This window comes from Heteronotia binoei, chromosome 3 (genome assembly GCF_032191835.1).
Source record: "Heteronotia binoei isolate CCM8104 ecotype False Entrance Well chromosome 3, APGP_CSIRO_Hbin_v1, whole genome shotgun sequence".
Classification (NCBI taxonomy): Eukaryota; Metazoa; Chordata; class Lepidosauria; order Squamata; family Gekkonidae; genus Heteronotia; species Heteronotia binoei.
In genome coordinates, this window is record NC_083225.1 from 192019973 (window position 1) to 192040906 (window position 20934).

A 20934-nucleotide genomic window follows, 5' to 3' on the forward strand; every position below is an offset into this window, starting at 1 on the left:
GGGCAAACGCTTTGTATTGGTTTGCCCTCTTAACCCACCGACGACATCTATTTCAGCCCACTGTGTCTTATTCGCTCATCTGAAGAAGTATGCGTGCACACGAAAGCTTACGTTTGGAATAAAACTTAAAGGTGCAGCTTAACTCCCGCTTTGTTCAGCGGCTTCTGACCAACATGGCCGCCCGCTTGGATCTGCCTAGATTGTTTGAAATGGAAAAGGAATTGATTGTGTGTGTGTGTGTTAGGTGTGAAGGAGAATCGAGCCCAGGAGGTACCAAAGCCATAGTGGAGGGGATAATCGAAGAAGAGGAGGAGGAAGACGATAACGAGGACGGAGGGTCTGTGAACAAAAGGAAGAAAGACGATGACGCGGAGGTGAGCACACTTGGCTAGGGATGTAGAAGATAGACTTCCATCACAGTTTGGTGTGGTGGTTAAGCGCACGGACTCTTATCTGGGAGAACCGGGTTGGATTCCCCACTCCTCCACTTGCACCTGCTGGAATGGCCTTGGGTCAGCCAGAGCTCTCTTATCTGGGAGAACCGGGTTTGATTCCCCACTCCTCCACTTGCACCTGCTGGAATGGCCTTGGGTCAGCCAGAGCTCTCTTATCTGGGAGAACCGGGTTTGATTCCCCCCTCCTCCACTTGCACCTGCTGGAATGGCCTTGGGTCAGCCAGAGCTCTCTTATCTGGGAGAACAGGGTTTGATTCCCCCCTCCTCCACTTGCACCTGCTGGAATGGCCTTGGGTCAGCCAGAGCTCTCTTATCTGGGAGAACCGGGTTTGATTCCCCACTCCTCCACTTGCACCTGCTGGAATGGCCTTGGGTCAGCCAGAGCTCTCTTATCTGGGAGAACCGGGTTTGATTCCCCCCTCCTCCACTTGCACCTGCTGGAATGGCCTTGGGTCAGCCAGAGCTCTCTTATCTGGCAGAACCGGGTTTGATTCCCCCCTCCTCCACTTGCACCTGCTGGAATGGCCTTGGGTCAGCCATAGATCTCACAGAGGTTGTTCTTGAAAGGGCAGCTGCTGTGAGAGCCCTCTCAGCCCCACCTACCTCCCAGGGTCTCTGTTGTGTGGGGGAGGAAGGTAAAAGAGATTGTGAGCCGCTCTGAGACTCTGAGATTCAGAGTGAAGGGCGGGATATAAATCCGATATCATCATCATCTTCTTCTTCATCATCATCATCATATGTGTTGTAAAGCAGGGGGCCCCAATTTGGTGGCCTTGGGCACCACGGTCCCTGCTGACACATTTCGTATCACCTGCCAAGTGTTTTTGGGGAGGGAGGTGGGGGTGTTTGCTCAGCAAGGCTCCTGATTGGCCCCTGATTTAATCGGCTGTGGAGATTTTTGAAAACATTGCTTTGATAGCGCCACAAGGGCCTTCACTGTGTGACTGTAGGGAAGCTGTGGCAGCCATTTCCATGGCTGACTGGGCCTCCTGTGGCAGCCATTTTCATGGCTGACTGGGCCTCCTGCGGCAGCCATTTTATGGCATGCTGGGCCTTCTGCAGCAGCCATTTCCATGGCTGACTGGGCCTCCTGCGGCAGCCATTTTCATGGCTGACTGGGCCTCCTACGGCAGCCATTTTATGGCTTGCTGGGCATTCTGCAGCAGCCATTTTCATGGGTGGCTGGGCCTCCTGCGGCAGCCATTTTCATGGCTGACTGAGCCTCCTGCGGCAGCCATTTTCATGGCTGACTTGGCCTCCTGTGGCAGACATTTTCATTTTCATGGCTGACTGGACCTCCTGCGGCAGCCATTTTCATGACTGACTGGGCTTCCTGCGGCAGCCATTTTGTGGCTGTGCCCACCCCCTGTCTCAGAATTCCGAATGCACCTGCAGGCTCAGAAAGATTGAGACCCCTGGGTTAGAGTGCCATCCAAAGACTTGATTTGAATCCCAGTTCTCTTTCCGGTATGTAACCTCAGGCCAGTTGTTCTCTGTCAGCCTGCTCTCTCTTACGGGGCTGTGGTGAGGAGAAAATGGGGAAGAGGCCGTAAGGGTGCTGTGATCTTAGAGTAACAGTTGAGGAAGGCGATTGACGGATGAACAAGAAACAATGTCCAGAGCAAAGCAACAAAACAAGCTCCAGTTGGCGACCCCACAGGTACCCTTTGTAGGATTTCAGTTCTCCTTTTTTGAGAGCTGGAATCCGGTCTGGAGGTTTGGGGCCTGCTGAGGCGGCCCATGGTGGTTGCCACACTGTAGTTGAGAGATGTCGCTTCCCTCCTGTGTTGCCAGGATTTGAGCAGGCCTCTCTCGTTTCCTCACAGACCAAGAAAGAGCCAACGTACACGTGGCGAATTGAGCTTGCCCGGACGGAAAAGTACTGGGATGGCTGGTTCCGAGGGCTCTCCAACCTCTTCCTTAACTGCCCAGTTCCCAAACTGCTGCTCTTGGCTGGTAAGTACATTTTGGGTTTTTTTCCTCCACAAAAGAACGTAAGAGAAGCCATGTTGGATCAGGCCAATGGCCCGTCCAGTCCAACACTCTGTGTCACATAAGAACATAAGAGAAGCCCTGTTGGATCAGGCCAGTGGCCCCTCCAGTCCAACACTCTGTGTCACATAAGAACATCATAGAAGCCCTGTTGGATCAGGCCAGTGGCCCCTCCAGTCCAACACTCTGTGTCACATAAGAACATAAGAGAAGCCATGTTGGATCAGGCCAATGGCCCGTCCAGTCCAACACTCTGTGTCACATAAGAACATAAGAGAAGCCCTGTTGAATCAGGCCAACGGCCCCTCCAGTCCAACACTCTGTGTCACATAAGAACATAAGAGAAGCCCTGTTGGATCAGGCCAATGGCCCCTCCAGTCCAACACTCTGTGTCACATAAGAGAAGCCATGTTGGATCAGGCCAGTGGCCCATCCAGTCCAACACTCTGTGTCGCATAAGAACATAAGAGAAGCCCTGTTGGATCAGGCCAAGGGCACATCCAATCCAACACTCTGTGTCACATAAGAACATAAGAGAAGCCCTGTTGGATCAGGCCAGTGGCCCGTCCAGTCCAACACTCTGTGTCACACAGTGGCTCAAACCCAGAGACCCTCAGGAGGTCCACTGGTGGGGCCAGGACACTAGAAGCCCTCCCACTCTTGCCCCCCAAGCACCAAGAATACAGAGCATCACTGCCCCAGACATAAGAACATAAGAGAAGCCATGTTGGATCAGGGCCACGCCAACACCCTGTGACACACAGTGGCCAAAACCCAGGTGCCATCAGGAGGTCCACCAGCAGGGCCAGAACTCCAGAAGCCCTCCCACTCTTGCCCCCCAAGCACCAAGAAGACAGAAAATGGTTGCCTCAGATGTCATTTTCAATTAACTCTCTTTCCAACACCATTGAAGGGCTTTTTGATATAACGCATCATTTTCAAGTCGGCACTATACGTCTGAAGAGATTTCTTTTATAAACAGCTTCTGTTTTAAGGCTCACAAAACCTCTCAGTTCCTATATACTCTGATGAATTAGCAGGCATGAAAAGAGATTCCAGTCTCGGTTGCCTCTTGCCAGAAGTGTAGGGGGTGGTAAGGAAGGCTGAGGCCGATAGATGCATAAGAACATAAGAGGAAGCCCTACTGGATCAGGCCAGTGGCCCATCCCGTCCAACACACTCTGTGTCACACAATGACCAAAAAACCAGGTGCCATCAGGAGGCCTGTCAGTGGGGTCAGGACACTAGAAGCCCTCTTCAGAGAGTCAGTTTGGTGTAGTGGTTAAGTGTGCGGATCTTATCTGGGAGAACCGGGTTTGATTCCCCCACTCCTCACTTGCACCTGCTAGCATGGCCTTGGGCCAGCCATAGCTCTGGCAGAGGTTGTCCTTGAAAGGGCAGCTGCTGTGAGAGCCCTCCCCAGCCCCACCCACCTTACAGGGTGTCTGTTGCGGGGGAGGAAGGTAAAGGAGATTGTGAGCCGCTCTGAGACTCTTCAGAGTGGATATAAATCCAATATCTTCATCTACCTCACAGGTGTCTGTTGTGGGGGGGAAGGTAAAGGAGATTGTGAGCCGCTCTGAGACTCTTCAGAGTGGATATAAATCCAATATCTTCATCTACCTCACAGGGTGTCTGTTGTGGGGGGGAAGGTAAAGGAGATTGTGAGCCACTCTGAAACTATTCAGAGTGGAGGGCAGGATATAAATCCAATATCTTCATCTACTCACAGGGTGTCTGTTGTGGGGGAGGAAGGTAAAGGAGATTGTGAGCCGCTCTGAGACTCTTCGGAGTGGAGGCGGGATATAAATCCAATATCTTTATCTGCTCACAGGGTGTCTGTTGTGGGGGAGGAAGATAAAGGAGATTGTGAGCCACTCTTGAGACTCCTTGGAGTGGAGGGCGGGATATAAATCCAATATCTTCATCTGTCTCACAGGGTGTCTGTTGTGGGGGAGGAGGTAAAGGAGATTGGGAGCCGCTCTGAGACTCTTCAGAGTGGAGGGCGGGATATAAAGTCCATATCATCATCTTCTTCTGTTTACATTCAGCAGAAATGAATGCAGCAGCTTCTGTTGCTTCATGCTGCATATCAGAATGCTCCTGACATTGTTGGGGGGGGGGGAACCCTGCATGCAGAAAGCTAGCAAGCCAGGAAAACATTGGACTTCTCCCTGACTTGCTACATCAATATGGTGCGGGGGGGATTTTAATTGTGGAGGAACAAAATTCATCCTGTTTTACCTTTTACCATTGCTGATGAGCATAAATTTGTGTACATCCTTTAAACAGGAGCATGGGAGAACTCCTTGCCCTTCCCAATGTCTCTTGGCCTCCTCCTGGTTCCAAGAGGGGTTTGGGGTTTTTTTTGGTACATTTCTCCCCTGTTAGTTCTTCATGCTCTCCATAATACCTTCTCTCTCCCCCTCCCCCCCCCCCAATTTACTTTTGTAGGTGTTGATCGGCTGGATAAAGATTTAACGATTGGCCAAATGCAGGGTAAGTCTTGAATATTTTACGCTATCGCCGTTTCCTGAATATTTTGTCGCTTCACAAGGGGTCGAATAGAAGGTGATGTGATTGTGGCAGGTTTTGGGCTGCATAGTTACCGATCGGGCTTTTTTTTTTTTTAGCAGGAACTGCTTTGCATATTAGGCCACGCCCTCAGTGTAGCCAATCTTCCTGGAGCTTACAGTAGGTCCTGTACTGGCGAGCCCTGTAAGCTCTTGGAGGATTGGCTGCTTCAGGGAGGTGTGGCCAAACATGCAAAGAATTTGTGCTACAAAAGAAGCTGAGAGAGAGGGCAAGTGGGGGGGGAAGGAAGGAAGGAAGGAAGGAAGGAAGGAAGGAAGGAAGGAAAGCTTTTTTGTAGCAGGAACGCCTTTGCATATTAGGCCGCACACACACAGCCCCGATGTAGCCAATCTTACTGGAGCTTATGGAAGGCCCTGTAAGAAGTGCCCTGATAGCTCTTGGAGGATTGGCTACATCAGTAGGGTGTGGCCTAATGTGGCAAAGGAGTTCTGCTATAAAAAAAGAGGGAGGGAGAGGGATGGATGGCTTTTTTGTAGCAGGAGCTCCTTTGCACATTAGGCCACACCCTCCTGATGTAGACTTGACTCGCCATGGCAACCAGAAATTTCATTAGTATTAGAAAATGCAGCCGTCAGACTTCAAAATCATGACGTCTGAAGAATGAGCCTGCCTTTTGAAATGTTTAGGGGAAGTGCTGGGGCTAAGTAGTAGAGCATCCGCTTGGCCAGCAGAAGGTCCCAGGTTCAATCCCCGGCATCTCCAGCTAAAAGGGACCAGGCAGGAGGTGATGGGAAAGACCTCTGCCTGAGACCCTGGAGAGCCATGGAGAGGGGCCATAGCTCAGTGGCAGAGCCTCTGCTTGGCATGCAGAAGGTCCCAGGTTCAATCCCCGGCATCTCCAGCTAAAAGGACCAGGCAGGAGGTGATGGGAAAGACCTCTGCTGAGACCCTGGAGAGCACCTGCCAGTCCGAGTAGACAATGCTGACCTTGATGGGCTGAGGGTCTGAGTCAGTATAAAGCAGCTTCATGTGTGTTCCTGTTGATTTGTGCAGCTTTTTTTTTTCGGGGGCGGGGGGTGGGGGGGACGAGACGGTGTTGGCTTCTGGAGACAAAGGCTTAGTCTAAGGATTGTGGGAGCCAGGTAGAGCAAAGCATTCTGGGAGTCATCCCGCGCCTTCCCTTCTCCATCCTACAGGCAAATTCCAGATGCAAGTCCTTCCTCAGTGTGGCCACGCCGTTCACGAGGACGCCCCCGACAAAGTGAGTGCTCCCTGAGGCTTGTGCGCCGCCATCTTAAGAACATAAGAGAAGCCATGTTGGATCAGGCCAGTGGCCCATCCAGTCCAACACTCTGTGTCACACAGTGGCCAAAAAACCCAGGTGCTGTTAGGAGGTCCATCAGTGGGGTCAGGACACTAGAAGCCCTCCCACTGTTGCCCCCCCCCCCCCCCAGCACCAAGAAGACAGAGCCTCACTGCCCCAGAGAGAAGAACATAAGAGAAGCCATGTTGGATCAGGCCAATGGCCTATCCAGTCAACACTCTGTGTCACACAGTGGCCAATATATATGTGCTGCTTCAGTGTTCAACTGGAAGGGAGGGCAGAATCCTAGCTTGCGTTGGGGATGGAGCACAGTAACTGGTTTTCTGTGAAGAAAGAAGGGGGCCTGTTGAAAATGTTCTCCTCATGCCAATTTTACCAGGAGATCCGGGCAAGGTTAATTAATTAGTCCCTTAATAAGTAGATTCCAGGGCCATTCCAGCCTTCCTCTTTTTGAGGTCACTGGGAAGTTTCTAAATGGAAGTGGACCCACAGATTACAGGTCCTTGTATAAAGTTCTTTTCAATTGCACCTAACGTTCGCAAAGCTATATTATGTTCTGAAGCCACATTTTAATTGCTGTTTTATATACCCTGTTTCCTACCGTTATCTTATGCGACATTTGAATATTTTGTAAATATTTTAGCTTTGTTTTTTTTAGCGTTTGTAATTTTTTTTCTGATTTGTGCTGGTCGTCGACCGTATTCAAATCGAACGAACGAACCCAAATCTAAACAGTGTAATACAGGGCTAAGCTGCCTATAACACAATTCATTAAAATGTATAACGTGTAATATAAAGCACACACAAAAATAAATTTTAAAACGTATTGTCTGAATATCAGACTGCATAAAATTTGCAGACCATGTAAAATTTCACATATGATGGACTTCCGATCACCACAATAACCGTGCGCATTTTGGCCCCTAAGAGCAGGGGTCCTCAAACTTTTTAAATAGGGGGCCAGTTCACTGTCCCTCAGACTGTTGGAGGGCTGGACTGTTGTGGTGGCTGCCGTTACTGTACAAGGCCGCGGGCCGTCAGTTCTCCGTCTTCTGCATCTCTCTCCCTTCCCCACACCACACACCCCAGCCTGGGAACTCACCTCACCTCAGTATCGCCTCACACTCTGTCTCTGCCGCCTCAGCCCAGTGCCGGAAGTGTGCATTGCTAACGCGAGTTTAGGTCAAACGTCACTTCCGGTCTGATTTTGCCATAACCCGGCGGGCCGCATCTGGCCCGCGGGCCGTAGTTTGAGGTCCCCTGCCTAAGAGCGTTCCTCAGTGGTCAATATATAAAATGTGCAAAGACACACATCCGGGAATAAAAATGATAGAAAGCCAGGCATTGCTTCTGGAATGATCAAATAAAGAGAAAAGGGAAGAAAAACAAAATTATTATATGCGTTAATTTTTTAATGTGATTTTTACTGTTTTATTTTATTTTATTTTACTTAAAAAGATTTTGTGAGCTGCTGTTGCCTTACATGATTTGCGATGACTTAAAATTATATAAAGGATGTCATAGCTGGATAGTCCTGAAGACTTCACCCGCACATCAGAATATCTGCTTTTATGGTTCTCTTAAAAACAAGAATAAATAAATAATGAATATCCAGCTATGTATGTGTATCCATCAGATGTACATGTGAAATTGTATACGGTAAATAATCTGCAGCCTGATATTCGGACAGTATGTTTTAAAGTTTCTTTTTTGTGTCCTGAGTTTGATCCCGGCGGAAGCTGGGTTCAGGTAGCCGGCTCAAGGTTGACTCAGCCTTCCATCCTTCCCAGGTCTGTCAGATGAGTGTAGATGACTGGGAAAGAGTAGATGACTGGGGAAGGCACCCCGTCAAAAGTCTGCCGGGAAAACGTCTTGATGCGACGTCACCCCAGAGTCGGAAATGACTGGTGCTTGCACAGGGGACTACCATGACTTTTATGTTTTATATTAAATTGTTATACATTATAGGCAGCTGGACCCTCTATTACGCTGGGGTTCTGTGAATGTCAGATTATCTTCTTTTTTCTTTTTTTCTTTTTTTTTAATACATGATAAGTATTTAGGGCTCAGTGGCAGAGCATCTGCTTGGTAAGCAGAAGGTCCCAGGTTCAATCCCCGGCATCTCCAAAAAAGGGTCCAGGCAAATAGGCGTGAAAAACCTCAGCTTGAGACCCTGGAGAGCCGCTGCCAGTCTGAGAAGACAATACTGACTTTGATAGACCGAGGGTCTGATTCAGTATAAGGCAGCTTCATATGTTCATATGTTCAAGTTTATTTTAGAAATTCCAAGTTACACAGAACTCTGTGGGGTGAAGTGATATCAAGTCGATTAATTCCACATAAAACAAAATTCTACCGTGCATAAAGTGCTATGGTAGATAACATTTTAGAACATCTTATTTAGCATTTAAGATAACATCCAGTTCACCAATCAGTCAGTCATTCAATCAATAGATAAATAATTTATCCTTAGAAGATATTTATTTAACTGGTAATTGGGCTAGAATTTTGATTCTTAAACTAAGAATAATGCCTTGCTCCATCCCAAGCCAAACAAAAGGGAATATTTAAATACAAAGAGAAAGAGGTGGGGGGGGATAGCATTACAGTGAGAGAATTATAGAATTATAGTGAGAGAAACTGAAGGTAAGTCGTGTTAATAGATAAGATGTTTTTAGATTTAGTCTATCCCAGAAACGGAAGTCCTTTTTCTTCAAAAGATGCGACCTTGGGGTAAATGTCGAACAAGGAAAGTTGTGCCGGGATTTTCTCCACAATTAAAGTGTCCCAGATTTTTGTAAACCAGAGTTCATGCGTCAGATTGTCTTTGTTGGGTCTGGGGAAACGGAGGCCGTGTCTTTCCTCACCAGCTGCCTTCCTTTTCCTTCCTAGGTAGCTGAGGCAGTCGCCACCTTCCTGATCCGTCACCGGTTTACAGAACCCATCGGTGGATTCCAGTGGTGAGGCTCGTGGGAAGGGCAGTGTGGCTGGGAGGGGCGGGCCTCGATCCCTTCTCGTTCAAGCGTTCCTGCCAGTGCCGGATTAAACCCTGTGGAGGCCCCTAGTTAGTCAAAATCTCGGGGAGGGGAGGCCCTCGCAAATTATCTCAGAGTAGGAGCACCTGCCCCGCTGCCTCTGGCCTCCACTGCATCGTGCAAGCACCTTCTCAAAAGCCCATTTGACAAAGCTGCAAGGGAGAGAGAGGCAAACTTGGCGATGGGGGAGCCGCGGGGGAGTGAGAGGCAAACTTGGCGACGGGGGAGCCGTGGGGGGGGAGAGAGGCAAACTTAACGACGGGGGAGACGCGGGGGGGGAGAGAGGCAAGCGTGGCAATGGGGGAGCTGTGGGGGAGAGAGAGGCAAACTTGGCGACGGGGGAGCCGTGGGGGGAAGAGAGGCAAACTTGGCGACGGGGGAGCCGTGGGGGAGAGAGAGGCAAACTTGGCGACGGGAGAGCTGTGGGGGAGAGAGAGGCAAACTTGGTGACGGGGGAGCTGTGGGGGAGAGAGAGGCAAACTTGGTGACGGGAGAGCTGCGTGGGAGAGAGAGGCAAGCGTGGCGACGGGGGAGCTGTGGGGGAGAGAGAGGCAAGCGTGGCGACGGGGGAGCTGTGGGGGACAGAGAGGCAAGCGTGGCGACGGGGGAGCCGTGGGGGACAGAGAGGGGAACGTGGCGACGGGGGAGCTGTGGGGGAGAGAGAGGCAAGCGTGGCGATGGGGGAGCTGTGGGGGAGAGAGAGGCAAACTTGGCGACGGGGGAGCTGCGGGGGAGAGAGAGGCAAACTTAACGACGGGGGAGACGGGGGGGGAGAGAGGCAAGCGTGGCGATGGGGGAGCTGTGGGGGAGAGAGAGGCAAGCGTGGCGACGGGGGAGCTGTGGGGGAGAGAGAGGCAAGCGTGGCGATGGGGGAGCCGTGGGGGAGAGAGAGCGGAATGTGGCGACGGGGGAGCTGTGGGGGAGAGAGAGGCAAACTTGGCGACGGGGGAGCTGCGGGGGAGAGAGAGGCAAACTTGGCGATGGGGGAGCCGTGGGGGGGAGAGAGGCAAACTTGGCGATGGGGGAGCCGCGGGGGGGAGAGAGGCAAACTTGGCGATGGGGGAGCTGTGGGGGAGAGAGAGGCAAACTTGGCGATGGGGGAGCTGTGGGGGAGAGAGAGGCAAGCGTGGCGATGGGGGAGCCGTAGGGGAGAGAGAGGCAAGCGTGGCGACGGGGGAGCTGTGAGGGAGAGAGAGGCAAGTGTGGCGACGAGGGAGCCGCGGGGGGGGAGAGAGGCAAACTTGGCGACGGGGGAGCCGTGGGGGGGAGAGAGGCAAACTTGGCGATGGGGAAGCCGCGGGGGGGGAGAGAGGCAAACTTGGCGACGGGGGAGCTGTGGGGGAGAGAGAGGCAAACTTGGCGACGGGAGAGCTGCGTGGGAGAGAGAGGCAAACTTGGCGACGGGAGAGCTGCGTGGGAGAGAGAGGCAAACTTGGCAATGGGGGAACTGTGGGGGAGAGAGAGGCAAGCGTGGCGATGGGGGAGCCGCGGGGAGGGAGAGAGGCAAACTTGGCGACGGGAGAGCTGCGTGGGAGAGAGAGGCAAACTTGGCAATGGGGGAACTGTGGGGGAGAGAGAGGCAAGCGTGGCGATGGGGGAGCCGCGGGGAGGGAGAGAGGCAAACTTGGCGACGGGAGAGCTGTGGGGGGGAGAGGCAATTTTGGCGACAAGGGAGCCGCGGGGGAGAGAGAGGCAAACTTGGCGACGACACCAGCAGCCGTCGCACCAGGCAAGATAGGCAGAGAGTGGCTCAGTTGCTGGCTGCACATGCAGGCTGGGAGGGCTGCAGGCGGGGGAAGAATGTGGGGGAAACCAGCCTGGGGCCCCTAAAAGCGTGGGGACCCATCGGCCAGTGCCTGCTTGGCCTCGTTGTTAATCCAGCCCCAGTTCTTGCCACTCTTGGGCTCCTTTGGGTGGTGAAAGGCGGGGTTTAAATCTCATCTCTTCCTCTTCAGTGCCAGCCAGGTGGGAAAGGGCAGTCTGAAACTGGAGAAATACACAAGCAGGAAGAGATCTTTCATATGGAGGCGAGATCTTACAGCCAGGGCTTTTTTTTTTTGTAGCTGGAACTCCTTTGCCTATTAGGCCACACACACACACACACACCCCTGATGCAGCCAATCCTCCTGCTGCTTACAGCAGGCCTTGCACGAAGAGGCCTGCAAGCTCTTGGAGGATTGGCTACATCAGGGAGGTGTGACCTAATATCAGGGCTTTTTTTATAGCAGGAACTCATTTGCCTATTAGGCCACACACCCCTGATGCAGCCAATCCTCCCGGAGCTTACAGGAGGACCTGCACGAAGAGACCTGCAAGCTCTTGGAGGATTAGCCACATCAGGGACGTGTGGCCTAATATCAGGGCTTTTTTTACATCAGGACCTCCTTCGCATATTAGGCCACCCCCACCCCCAACCCCGATGCAGCCAATCCTCCTGGAGCTTACAGCAGGCCCTGCACTAAGAGCCCTGCAAGCTCTTGGAGGATTGGCTACGCCAGGGAGGTGTGCCCTAATAGGCAAAGGAGTTCCTGCTACAAAAAAAAGCCCTACTAAGTTACAGCGCTCGTGACGCTTCCCGTCCTCCGAGGAGCTTAGGGTGGTGTCTGATTTGCCTCTCCTGTCTTTTAGCTTCACAGCGCCCCCATGAGGTAGAGGCTGGGTTGGCAATATGACTGGCCCCATGTCACCCGGCGAGGTTCGTGACAGAGCGGGGATTCGAATCCGGGTCTCCCCAGGTCAAGACTGACATTCTGACTGTGGCGCACTGCGTCGGCTTCCTGATTCTCCACATGGTTCACTTGTCATTTGTTAGTTTTAGAAGAGAGCCAGTTTGGTGTAGCGGTTAAGCGTGTGGACCCTTATCTGGGAGAGCCGGGTTTGATTCCCCCACTCCTCCAGTTGCAGCTGCTGGAATGGCCTTGGGTCAGCCGTAGCTTTCATAGGAGTTGTCGTTGAAAGGTCAGCTTCTATCAGAGCTCTCTCAGCCCCACCCACCTCACAGGGTTTCTGTTGTGGGGGGAGAAGATAGAGAAGATTGTTAGCCGCTCCGAGTCTCTGATTCAGAGAGAAGGGCGGGGTATAAATCTGCAGTCTTCTTCTAGTTAAGCTGCACCTTTCTCCCTAAGGAGACCGACATTCAGGGCTTTTCTTGGTAGCAGGAACTCCTTTGCCTATTAAGCCACACCCCCATGATGTAGCCAATCCTCCCGGAGCTTACAATAGGCCCTGTACGAAGAGCCCTGCAAGCTCTTGGAGGATTGGCTACATCGTGGGGGTGTGGCCTAATAGGCAAAGCAGTTCCTGCTATGATAAAAGCCTTGCTGGTGTCATTCTCTGTTTTCTTCCCACAACCATCCAGTGCAGCAGGTTGGGATGAGAACCTGTTAACTTTCCCGAGGCCCATCCGATGAGCTTCCGAGGCAGAATGGGAATTCGAACTTGGGTCTCCCTGATCCTAAACTGACACTAACTACCAGGGCTTTTTTTGTAGCCTGAACTCCTTTTTGCCTATTAGGCCAGACATCCCTGATGTAGCCAATCCGCCAGGAGCTTGCAGTAGGCCCTGTAAAAAGAGCCCTGTAAGCTCCAGGAGGATTGGCTACATCAGAGGGGCGTGGCCTAATATGCAAAGGAGGCCCTGCTGCAGAAAAAGCCCTGCTAACTGGAGAGCCAGTTTGGTGTAGTGGTTAAGTGTGTGGACCCTTATCTGGGAGAACCGGGTTTGATTCCCCACTCCTCCACTTGCACCTGCTAGCATGGCCTTGGGTCAGCCATAGCTCTGGCAGAGGTTGTCCTTGAAAGGGCAGCTGCTGTGAGAGCCCTCTCCAGCCCCACCCACCTCACAGGGTGTTTGTTGTGGGGGAGGAAGGGAAAGGAGATTGTGAGCCGCTCTGAGACTCTTCGGAGTGGAGGGCAGAATATAAATCCAATATCTTCATCTACCTCACAGGGTGTCTGTTGTGGGGGAGGAAGGCAAAGGAGATTGTGAGCCGCTCTGAGACTTTTCGGAGTGGAGGGCGGGATATAAATCCAATATCATCTTCTTCTTCTTCTAACTGCTACAACCACACTGGCTCTCGATACGTTGTGTTACGTTAGCCGGGGGCTCTTTTTCTAGCAGGGGCTCCTCTGCATATTAGGCCACGCCCCTCTGATGTAGCCAATCCTCCAAGAGCCTAGAGGGCTCTTAGTACAGGGCCTTCTGTTAGCTCCAGGCCTGGCTACATCAGGGGGGCGTGGCCTAATATGCAGAGGAGCTCCTGCTAGAAAAAGAGCCCTGACGTTAGCTCTTAGGGGGCGATGCGCCGCAGTGATTCTGTTGAGATCTTACAGTGCTCTCTCTTTCTCTCCCCCCTGCAGCGTCTTTCCCGCTTGTTAATGTCCCGGCGTCCTCCGGCACCGACTCCCGTTGTAAATAAAAGCGCCCCAGGGGCCAAAGTGGCGTTCTTCTGTATCCTTCTCATTTTCCCCGGTTAGCGCCAGACCCCCCCTCGCTTCGAATTTGGTCAACGGCTAGATCTCTGTCCCCTCCCGCCGAAACGATCCGGCTCACCTGTCACCCGGCAGGGCTCTTCCCTTCGCCTGAGGAAGCCGTCTTGCCGTTTGCGCTCGATCTCTGCGAATCCACGTGCGTCCGCCAGCGACTGGCCAAACATTTCTCCGCGGGCTCGAACGTCGCACCCGAATCTGAAAATTCTAAGGCCCTCTTCCCCAGAAGAATACATTCGTTACTTCCCTCCGTTTGTCCTGGTGTGTGTATGTGTGTTCTCGCCAAGAAAGGGGGGGGGGAGCTGCCGTCTTGAAAAACCTGTGTCTGTCTAGTTACTGGTTTCCCCAAACCTTTAGCTGTTTAGATCCAAATAGGCAGCCGTGTTGGTCTGAAGTAGTCGAACAAAATAGGAGTCAATTTCACCTTTAAGACCAACTTAGTTTTATTCAGAACGTAAGCTTTCGTGTGCATGCATACTTCTTCAGAGGAATGAGGTACAGTAAGCAGAGCCACATACAGCTGGTGGGGTTTGGAATGCCAAGTGGTACAGAGTTAAAAACCAATAGCAGAAGAGTAAAATTAACAAAATCAGAAAACCTTTGATCTGGTTTGAATAGCTATTTAGCTATTCATGGCAGAGCGGGAATTCAAATCCGGGCCTCCCCAGGTCAAGACTGACGTTCTCACCGCGGCACGCTGCGTCGGCTTCCTGATTCTCCACGTGGTAGTCAGCCTAGACTACTATTCTCCTCCTGTAGTTTGGTGAACGCATTTGTGCAGACCTGCAGAGGTGCAGAATGCATTTCACCGGCTGGCGTGTTGTGACCTGCGAGGTGCGGGACGATCTCCTCGGGTTTCCACTGCCCCTGACAGCTAAAACAGGCATATGTCCGTTCCGGTGGGGCTTTTTCCTGGCTGATGGGCTTAAGTCTGATTTGGTGACAGTTTGAGCCCGTCTGCTTTAGGGGGCGCCAAATGAGCGACGGTCCTCCAAGGGGAATGCGAATTCCAAGATGGCGGTTTCCCAGCCCGATGTTCACGGCACTGTAGGGTTTCCAGTTTGTTCTGGGGCATTTGGCTGTGGGATTTAGTTCTTCTTGGAGAGCCAGTTCGGTGTAGTGGTTAAGTGTGTGGACTCTTTTATCTGGGAGAATAATAATAATAATAATAATAAATTTTATTTCTACCCCGCCCTCCCCGCAAAGCAGCTCAGGGCGGCTAACAGTAAGTAGTATATTAACATAAATAGTAAAACCGGGTTTGATGCCCCACTCCTCCACTTGCACCTGCTGGATTGGCTTGGGTCAGCCAGAGCTCTGGTAGAACCGGGTTTGATTCCCCGCTCCTCCACTTGCAGCTGCTGGAATGGCCTTGGATCAGCCAGAGCTCTCTTATCTGGGAGAACCGGGTTTGATTCCCCACTCCTCCACTTGCAGCTGCTGGAATGGCCTTGGATCAGCCAGAGCTCTCTTATCTGGGAGAACCGGGTTTCATTCCCCACTCCTCCACTTGCCACTGCTGGAATGGCCTTGGGTCAGCCAGAGCTGTCTTATCTGGGAGAACCGGGTTTCATTCCCCACTCCTCCACTTGCAGCTGCTGGAATGGCCTTGGGTCAGCCATAGCTCTGGCAGAGGTTGTCCTTGAAAGGGCAGCTGCTGTGAGAGCCCTCTCAGCCCCACCCACCTCACAGGGTGTCTGTTGTGGGGGAGGAAGGTAAAGGAGGTTGTGAGCCGCTCTGAGACTCTTTGGAGTGGAGGGCGGGATATAAATCCAATATCATCTTCTTCCCCATTCATATACACCTAAACCACACAGAACTAGCCAGAAGGAAGAAGGGGGTGAGTCTCAGGACAGGGCTGAAGAAAAGAACCAACCTCAGACTTTGAGGCCCTTTTTCACTACTACAGGGCCTCAAAGTCAGCAGCAAGGCCCTCGGGCTACATCCTTACTCCCCCCCCCCCCATTGCAGGAAAACCTAAACTTGAACTCGAGCTCCGTCGAAGTCACCCTTGGCCAGTTCATTAGGTCACGGGGATGGGAACACGCAGTCTTGGAATTGCCTCTTCCTTTTGGAGGCCGTTCCCCTGCCCCCTATGCCTGGAGAAACCTTGAGCGGTGCGCAGAGCGGTGTGTTCAGAATGTCCCATCAGAATCCGCCGTTTGCAACGGAGGCTGCTGAGAGGATCTAGCCTGCTCCGTGCTCTCCGGGATCCTTCTGTTGAATTTTGTTAGTCAGGGCTGGCCCTCCCACTACGCAAATTAGGCATTCGTCTAGGACAGGGTTTCTCAAACTTTTCCCCTCTGTGGCCCGGTTCCTTCCCTTGGTCCGGGCGGAGGACGCTCAGGGAGCGATACAGAGACTGCGTGCCGCCTAGGAGCTTTCCCCACCCTCTCTGATGTTTCTGAACATCAGAGAGGGACAGGAGAGGGCTTCTGGCCAGCGCGCAGTCTCAGTATTGCTCCCTGATCGTCCTCCAGGTGGAGGAGGATCAGGGAATGATACAGACACTGCACACCGGCTAGGAGCTTTCCCCGCCCTCTCTGATGTTTCTGAACATCAGAGAGGGCTTCTGGCCAGCGCGCAGTCTCAGTATTGCTCCCTGATCGTCCTCCGGGTGGAGGAGGATCAGGGAATGATACAGACACTTCACACCGGCTAGGAGCTCTCCCCACCCTCTCTGATGTTTCTGAACAACAGAGAGAGATGAGGAAGGGCTTCTGGCCAGCACGCAGTGTCCGTAGCACTCTCTGAGTGCTGCAAGCAGCGGCAGTGTGGGGGACAGGTGCCGAAGCGCAGCGTGGCACGCAGCGCCAAAGATAGGATGGAGGGTCGAGGAGGCTGTCAGGCTGCCCCATGGTGACCTGCTATTGAGGCTTCTGTGGCCCAGTACCGGGTCGCGACCCTGCAAATGGGAAACACTGGTCTAGGGCACCGAGCTGGGGAGGGCGTCCAATTGGACCCTCCAGGCCCAGCGCCATAGGCAAAAGCCCAAATTTTGCTGCCCGGGTTGGCCTGGCACCCTCCCCCACCTGCTCTCTGATGACTCCGATCGTCAAGAGAGCAAGCAGCAAGAGCCCTGCCTGGCCAGCGCGCAGTCTCTGTAGCGTTCCCTGACTGTCCTCCACGTTTGGGCGGAAGATGCTCAGAGAGCGCTACAGAGACTGCACGCCAGCCACGCACCCTCCCTGCCCACTCTCTGATGGTTGAGGTCATCAGAGAGTGGGCGGGCAGGGCACGTGGCTCGCACAGTCTCTGTGGGGCAGGGAGAGTGAGGGCGGGGAAGTAGCAAGCCTGCCTGGGGCGCCCAGCGCCCTAGGGCTGGTCCTGTTGGCAGTGGTGTGGAAATCCTCAGAGTGGAGCACTAAGAAACATGCAACCAGGGCCGTGAAGGCTCTCGCGGCTTCCTTTATGCCTCTGTGGATGTTCTGCAAGAGATCTTCCCGACCTCTGGGAAGAGAGGTGTGGCCATATGGGGAAGAATAGGTCACAGCATCTACCCAGGCTTAGGAGAGCTTCTTAGAATCATAGAGTTGGAAGGGACCTCCAGGGTCATCTAGTCCAACCTCCTGCACAATGCAGGAAACTCACAAACACCTCCCCCTAAATTCACAGGATCCTCATTGCTGTCAGATGGCCACCTAGCCTCTGTTGAAAAACCTCCAAGGAAGGAGAGCCCACCACCTCCCGAGGAGGAAGCCTGTTCCACTGAGGAACCGCTCTAACAGTCAGGAAGTTCTTCTTGTTTCCTATGAGATCCGTAAGCAGAGTGGGGCTTTCTTTCCTGGAGCTGAGTCCCCTGAAATTTTGAGGAAGGGGGGGAGGGGGAGAGAGAAATGGTGGTTTGGGACTCTCATGAACGGTGGAGGAGGAAGGGGGCAAGCTGGGTGTCCTGCAGCAGGGCAGTTGTGGTGTCCCCACATGCGCTCTCAGTTCTACTGATACTGAAACCCTCAATTGAAGTTTATGGCCACTGTCAGAGACAGACTGTAGGATTACAAGCCTGTTTTTCTCACGGAGAAGTCTGGAAATATCTCTCCGGTGGGTCAGGTGTGCAGGGACATATCGGCGACTCGGGGATCCGCGCGGAGTTTTGCGTGGGACGTGCCTGCACGAGTTTGCGTGTGCAACACCGTTCCTGTGTCCCCGGGAGCGTGGCTCAGAGAGCCATAGCCTTCATCCGCCAGGTACGTTTTCCACGGTGCCCTTACAGCTCGCAAGACACCCCCCCTTCCCCCGTGAGTCCCTGCTTTTCTGTCACGCTGGTGGTTAAAGGGAAGCCACCGCCTAGGTTCTCCGATAGTGGCCTTCACCTTCCCGGAGATGCCGCGTTGACCTTGTGCTAGAACAGTGGCAGGGGTGCGGGTCAGCATTTTTTTTTTGGAGGGGGGTGCATATTCCACTAGGGGGTCTAACCCTCCCCCTTCCACCACCACCCGCCTTTCCGCTTGCTGTGACTCCCTAGTGGCCACATCAGGATCCTCCCAGGGCCTGAAGGTATCGGGAGACCTTGTCCTCTCCACATCACCGGTTCAAATCCCTGTCGTCGTCAAACAGATAAACAGGACCGGATCTACACGTTTTTTTAGCGGGGGGGGGGGGGGAATTTAAAAATGGCGCCCCCCTATGGGCCATTCTATCTTATGGTGCCATATCCAATTTGGCGACAGCGCCCGGGGCAATTATCCCCTTCTGCCCCCTCCCCGTTAGAGCCAGCCCTGCAGATAAACGAAGGACTTAGGACTCTCTGCGGTCTGTGGGAATGCCCCTTCCATTCCACAGATCTCGAGAGCGAGCCCAGGAGGAACGCGGTGCTTCTTTGAGCGACTTGAGATCTCTTCTGCGCTCTTGCAGGTGCTTGGGGGTTGCCCTGGACTGAGCCCCCTTAGTGGAGGCAGAGCAGAGCATCAGTGCAAATATCGCCGCTTCACAGGATCCTCATTGCTGTCAGATGGCCATCTAGCCTCTGTTGAAAAACCTCCAAGGAAGGAGAGCCCACCACCTCCCGAGGAATCATAGAATCATAGAGTTGGAAGGGACCTCCAGAGTCATCTAGTCTAACCCCCTGCACAATGCAGGAAACTCACAAACTCCTCCCCCCTACATTCACAGGATCCTCATTGCTGTCAGATGGCCATCTAGCCTCTGTTGAAAAACCTCCAAGGAAGGAGAGCCCACCACCTTCTGAGGAATCATAGAATCATAGAGTTGGAAGGGACCTCCAGAGTCATCTAGTCTAACCCCCTGCACAATGCAGGAAACTCACAAACACCTCCCCCTAAATTCACAGGATCCTCATTGCTGTCAGATGGCCCCACCAGCCTGACAGAAAGGTGAAGGCCACTTAACCGTTTCCTTCAAACTCGGTCCCGTTCCCCGGTTGACCCTTTCCTTTTCCTCTCGGCGTGTGTATGTATATACATAGTGATGTCCTTTAAAATCCCACACCCTGCGCCCCTCCTTCGGCTGCTGTTGGGAGTCGGAGCAGCAGGGACGATCCATCGGCTGACGCAGCACAAGCCAACAGTCGTCCCCTCCCCACACCCATGTTTTCTTCCTGGGGGCTCTTTGTGGGAATGCAGAAGTTGCCTCCATCTCCCCCAGACTCAGGCGCCAGCCGAGCACGCCCCTGCCTGCCTGCCTCCCCCGCACAAGGAAGTCTGGCCTTAAACTGGTTTCACGAGGGCAGATTCTCTGTTCTGTGGACCCCTTAAGGATAACACACATTAAACTTTATTTTTTTGTTTTGTTTTGTTTTCGCATCCTGTACTGTTGGCTTTTAGGGGGGAAATAATTCTCTTCTTTTTTTTTGTTTGTTAACCCCCTGTTAATGACGACGACGACCCTTGTTTTATGAAAATAAATATTTCGCTACCTGCTGTGGTGTGGTTGTATTTTATGGCTGAGGTCTCCCAAGAATTCAGCAAAAGGGGGAGACGTTAATCTAAGATTAACACATGGAATTCACTGCCACAGGAGGTGGCGGCGGCTACAAGCATACACGACTTCAAGCGAGGATTGGATAAGCATCTGGAACAGAGGTCCATCAGTGGCTCTTAGCCATACAGTATTGCTGGAACACACTGTCTGGGGCAGTGATGCTCTGTATTCTTGGTGCTTTGGGGGGGCACAGTGGGAGGGCTTCTAGTGTCCTGGCCCCACCGATGGGTTTCTTGATGTCACCTGGTTTTTTGGCAACTTTGTGACGCAGAGTGTTGGACTGGATGGGCCATTGGCCTGATCCAACATGGCTTCTCATGTTCTTATGTTACACAGAGTGTTGGACTGGATGGGCCATTGGCCTGATCCAACATTGATTCTCTTATGTTCTTATGTGACACAGAGTGTTGGACTGGATGGGCCATTGGCCTGATCCAACATTGATTCTCTTATGTACACAGAGTGTTGGACTGGATGGGCCATTGGCCTTGTGGCGGAACCGGCCCGATTCTGCCTTCAGACCCGGTCCCGTCAGCTCCCTATCGAGTCGCCAACTCCTGGAGGGAGCTATTTCTCCTCCTGCCCCTTGGGCGCGCTGCCACCACCTGCTCAGTCTTGGGGTTCAGATTGAGAGGAACAGGACTCCCAATCCCCCTCTCCAGCTGTGAGGCCAGGCCTCAAGGTCCTCTGCCACCCTGCACTTGGGTTTCACAGAGACCTCAGCGCTTCTTTGGGGCACCCCTGGAGGATTGGCACCTTATCCAACTGCATGCCTTCCCCCTTCCCCGGGGCCCCCTTCTCAAAAACAGCGTGGTCTAAAGCGGTCTGGGGATCTATGTGGTACAGAGTTTGACTGCCAGCATTTTAAACAGAAAAAACATTTATTTAAAAGGGAAAAGGATATGGAAAGAAAAACAAAACAAAAACAGTTGCATCGACAAAATTAGCACAGCCCAGCACAGCACAGCAAACAGCATAACAAAGAAAAGTTGATTATAAACGCATCCGGCTGGCCCTGATCTAAACTTGCCCTGTCTTGTGAAGTACTTACTTAGTCTGCCTGCCTGGGGGCCTCATTTTCCTGAGCAGGCCTCCCCCACAGGCAGGAGCCTCCATTGCTCACCACATGCTCGCTCGAGCCCCAGTTCAAATCTGGCTTCTCTTC

At 52.7% G+C, this 20934-nt stretch overlaps 1 protein-coding gene across 1 annotated transcript; it reads left to right on the top strand.

Annotated features, from left to right (window-relative positions):
• Nucleotides 1-173: 173 nt before the first annotated feature.
• Nucleotides 174-14077, top strand: PPME1 (protein phosphatase methylesterase 1). Its single transcript, XM_060235350.1, has 6 exons — nucleotides 174-374; nucleotides 2282-2411; nucleotides 4902-4946; nucleotides 6179-6243; nucleotides 9199-9266; nucleotides 13701-14077. The coding sequence occupies exons 1-6, from the start codon at nucleotides 174-176 to the stop codon at nucleotides 13717-13719; spliced, it is 528 nt and encodes a 175-aa protein (XP_060091333.1). The 3' UTR covers nucleotides 13720-14077.
• Nucleotides 14078-20934: the final 6857 nt, after the last annotated feature.

Bases quoted from the DNA above. Each gene is read 5' to 3' on its own strand.
- PPME1 (XM_060235350.1), top strand. From the start codon at position 174: ATGGCCGCCCGCTTGGATCTGCCTAGATTGTTTGAAATGGAAAAGGAA. The intron at 2,412-4,901 runs GTAAGTACATTT...TTACTTTTGTAG, and splicing joins CAAACTGCTGCTCTTGGCTG to GTGTTGATCGGCTGGATAAA. The intron at 4,947-6,178 runs GTAAGTCTTGAA...TCCATCCTACAG, and splicing joins AACGATTGGCCAAATGCAGG to GCAAATTCCAGATGCAAGTC.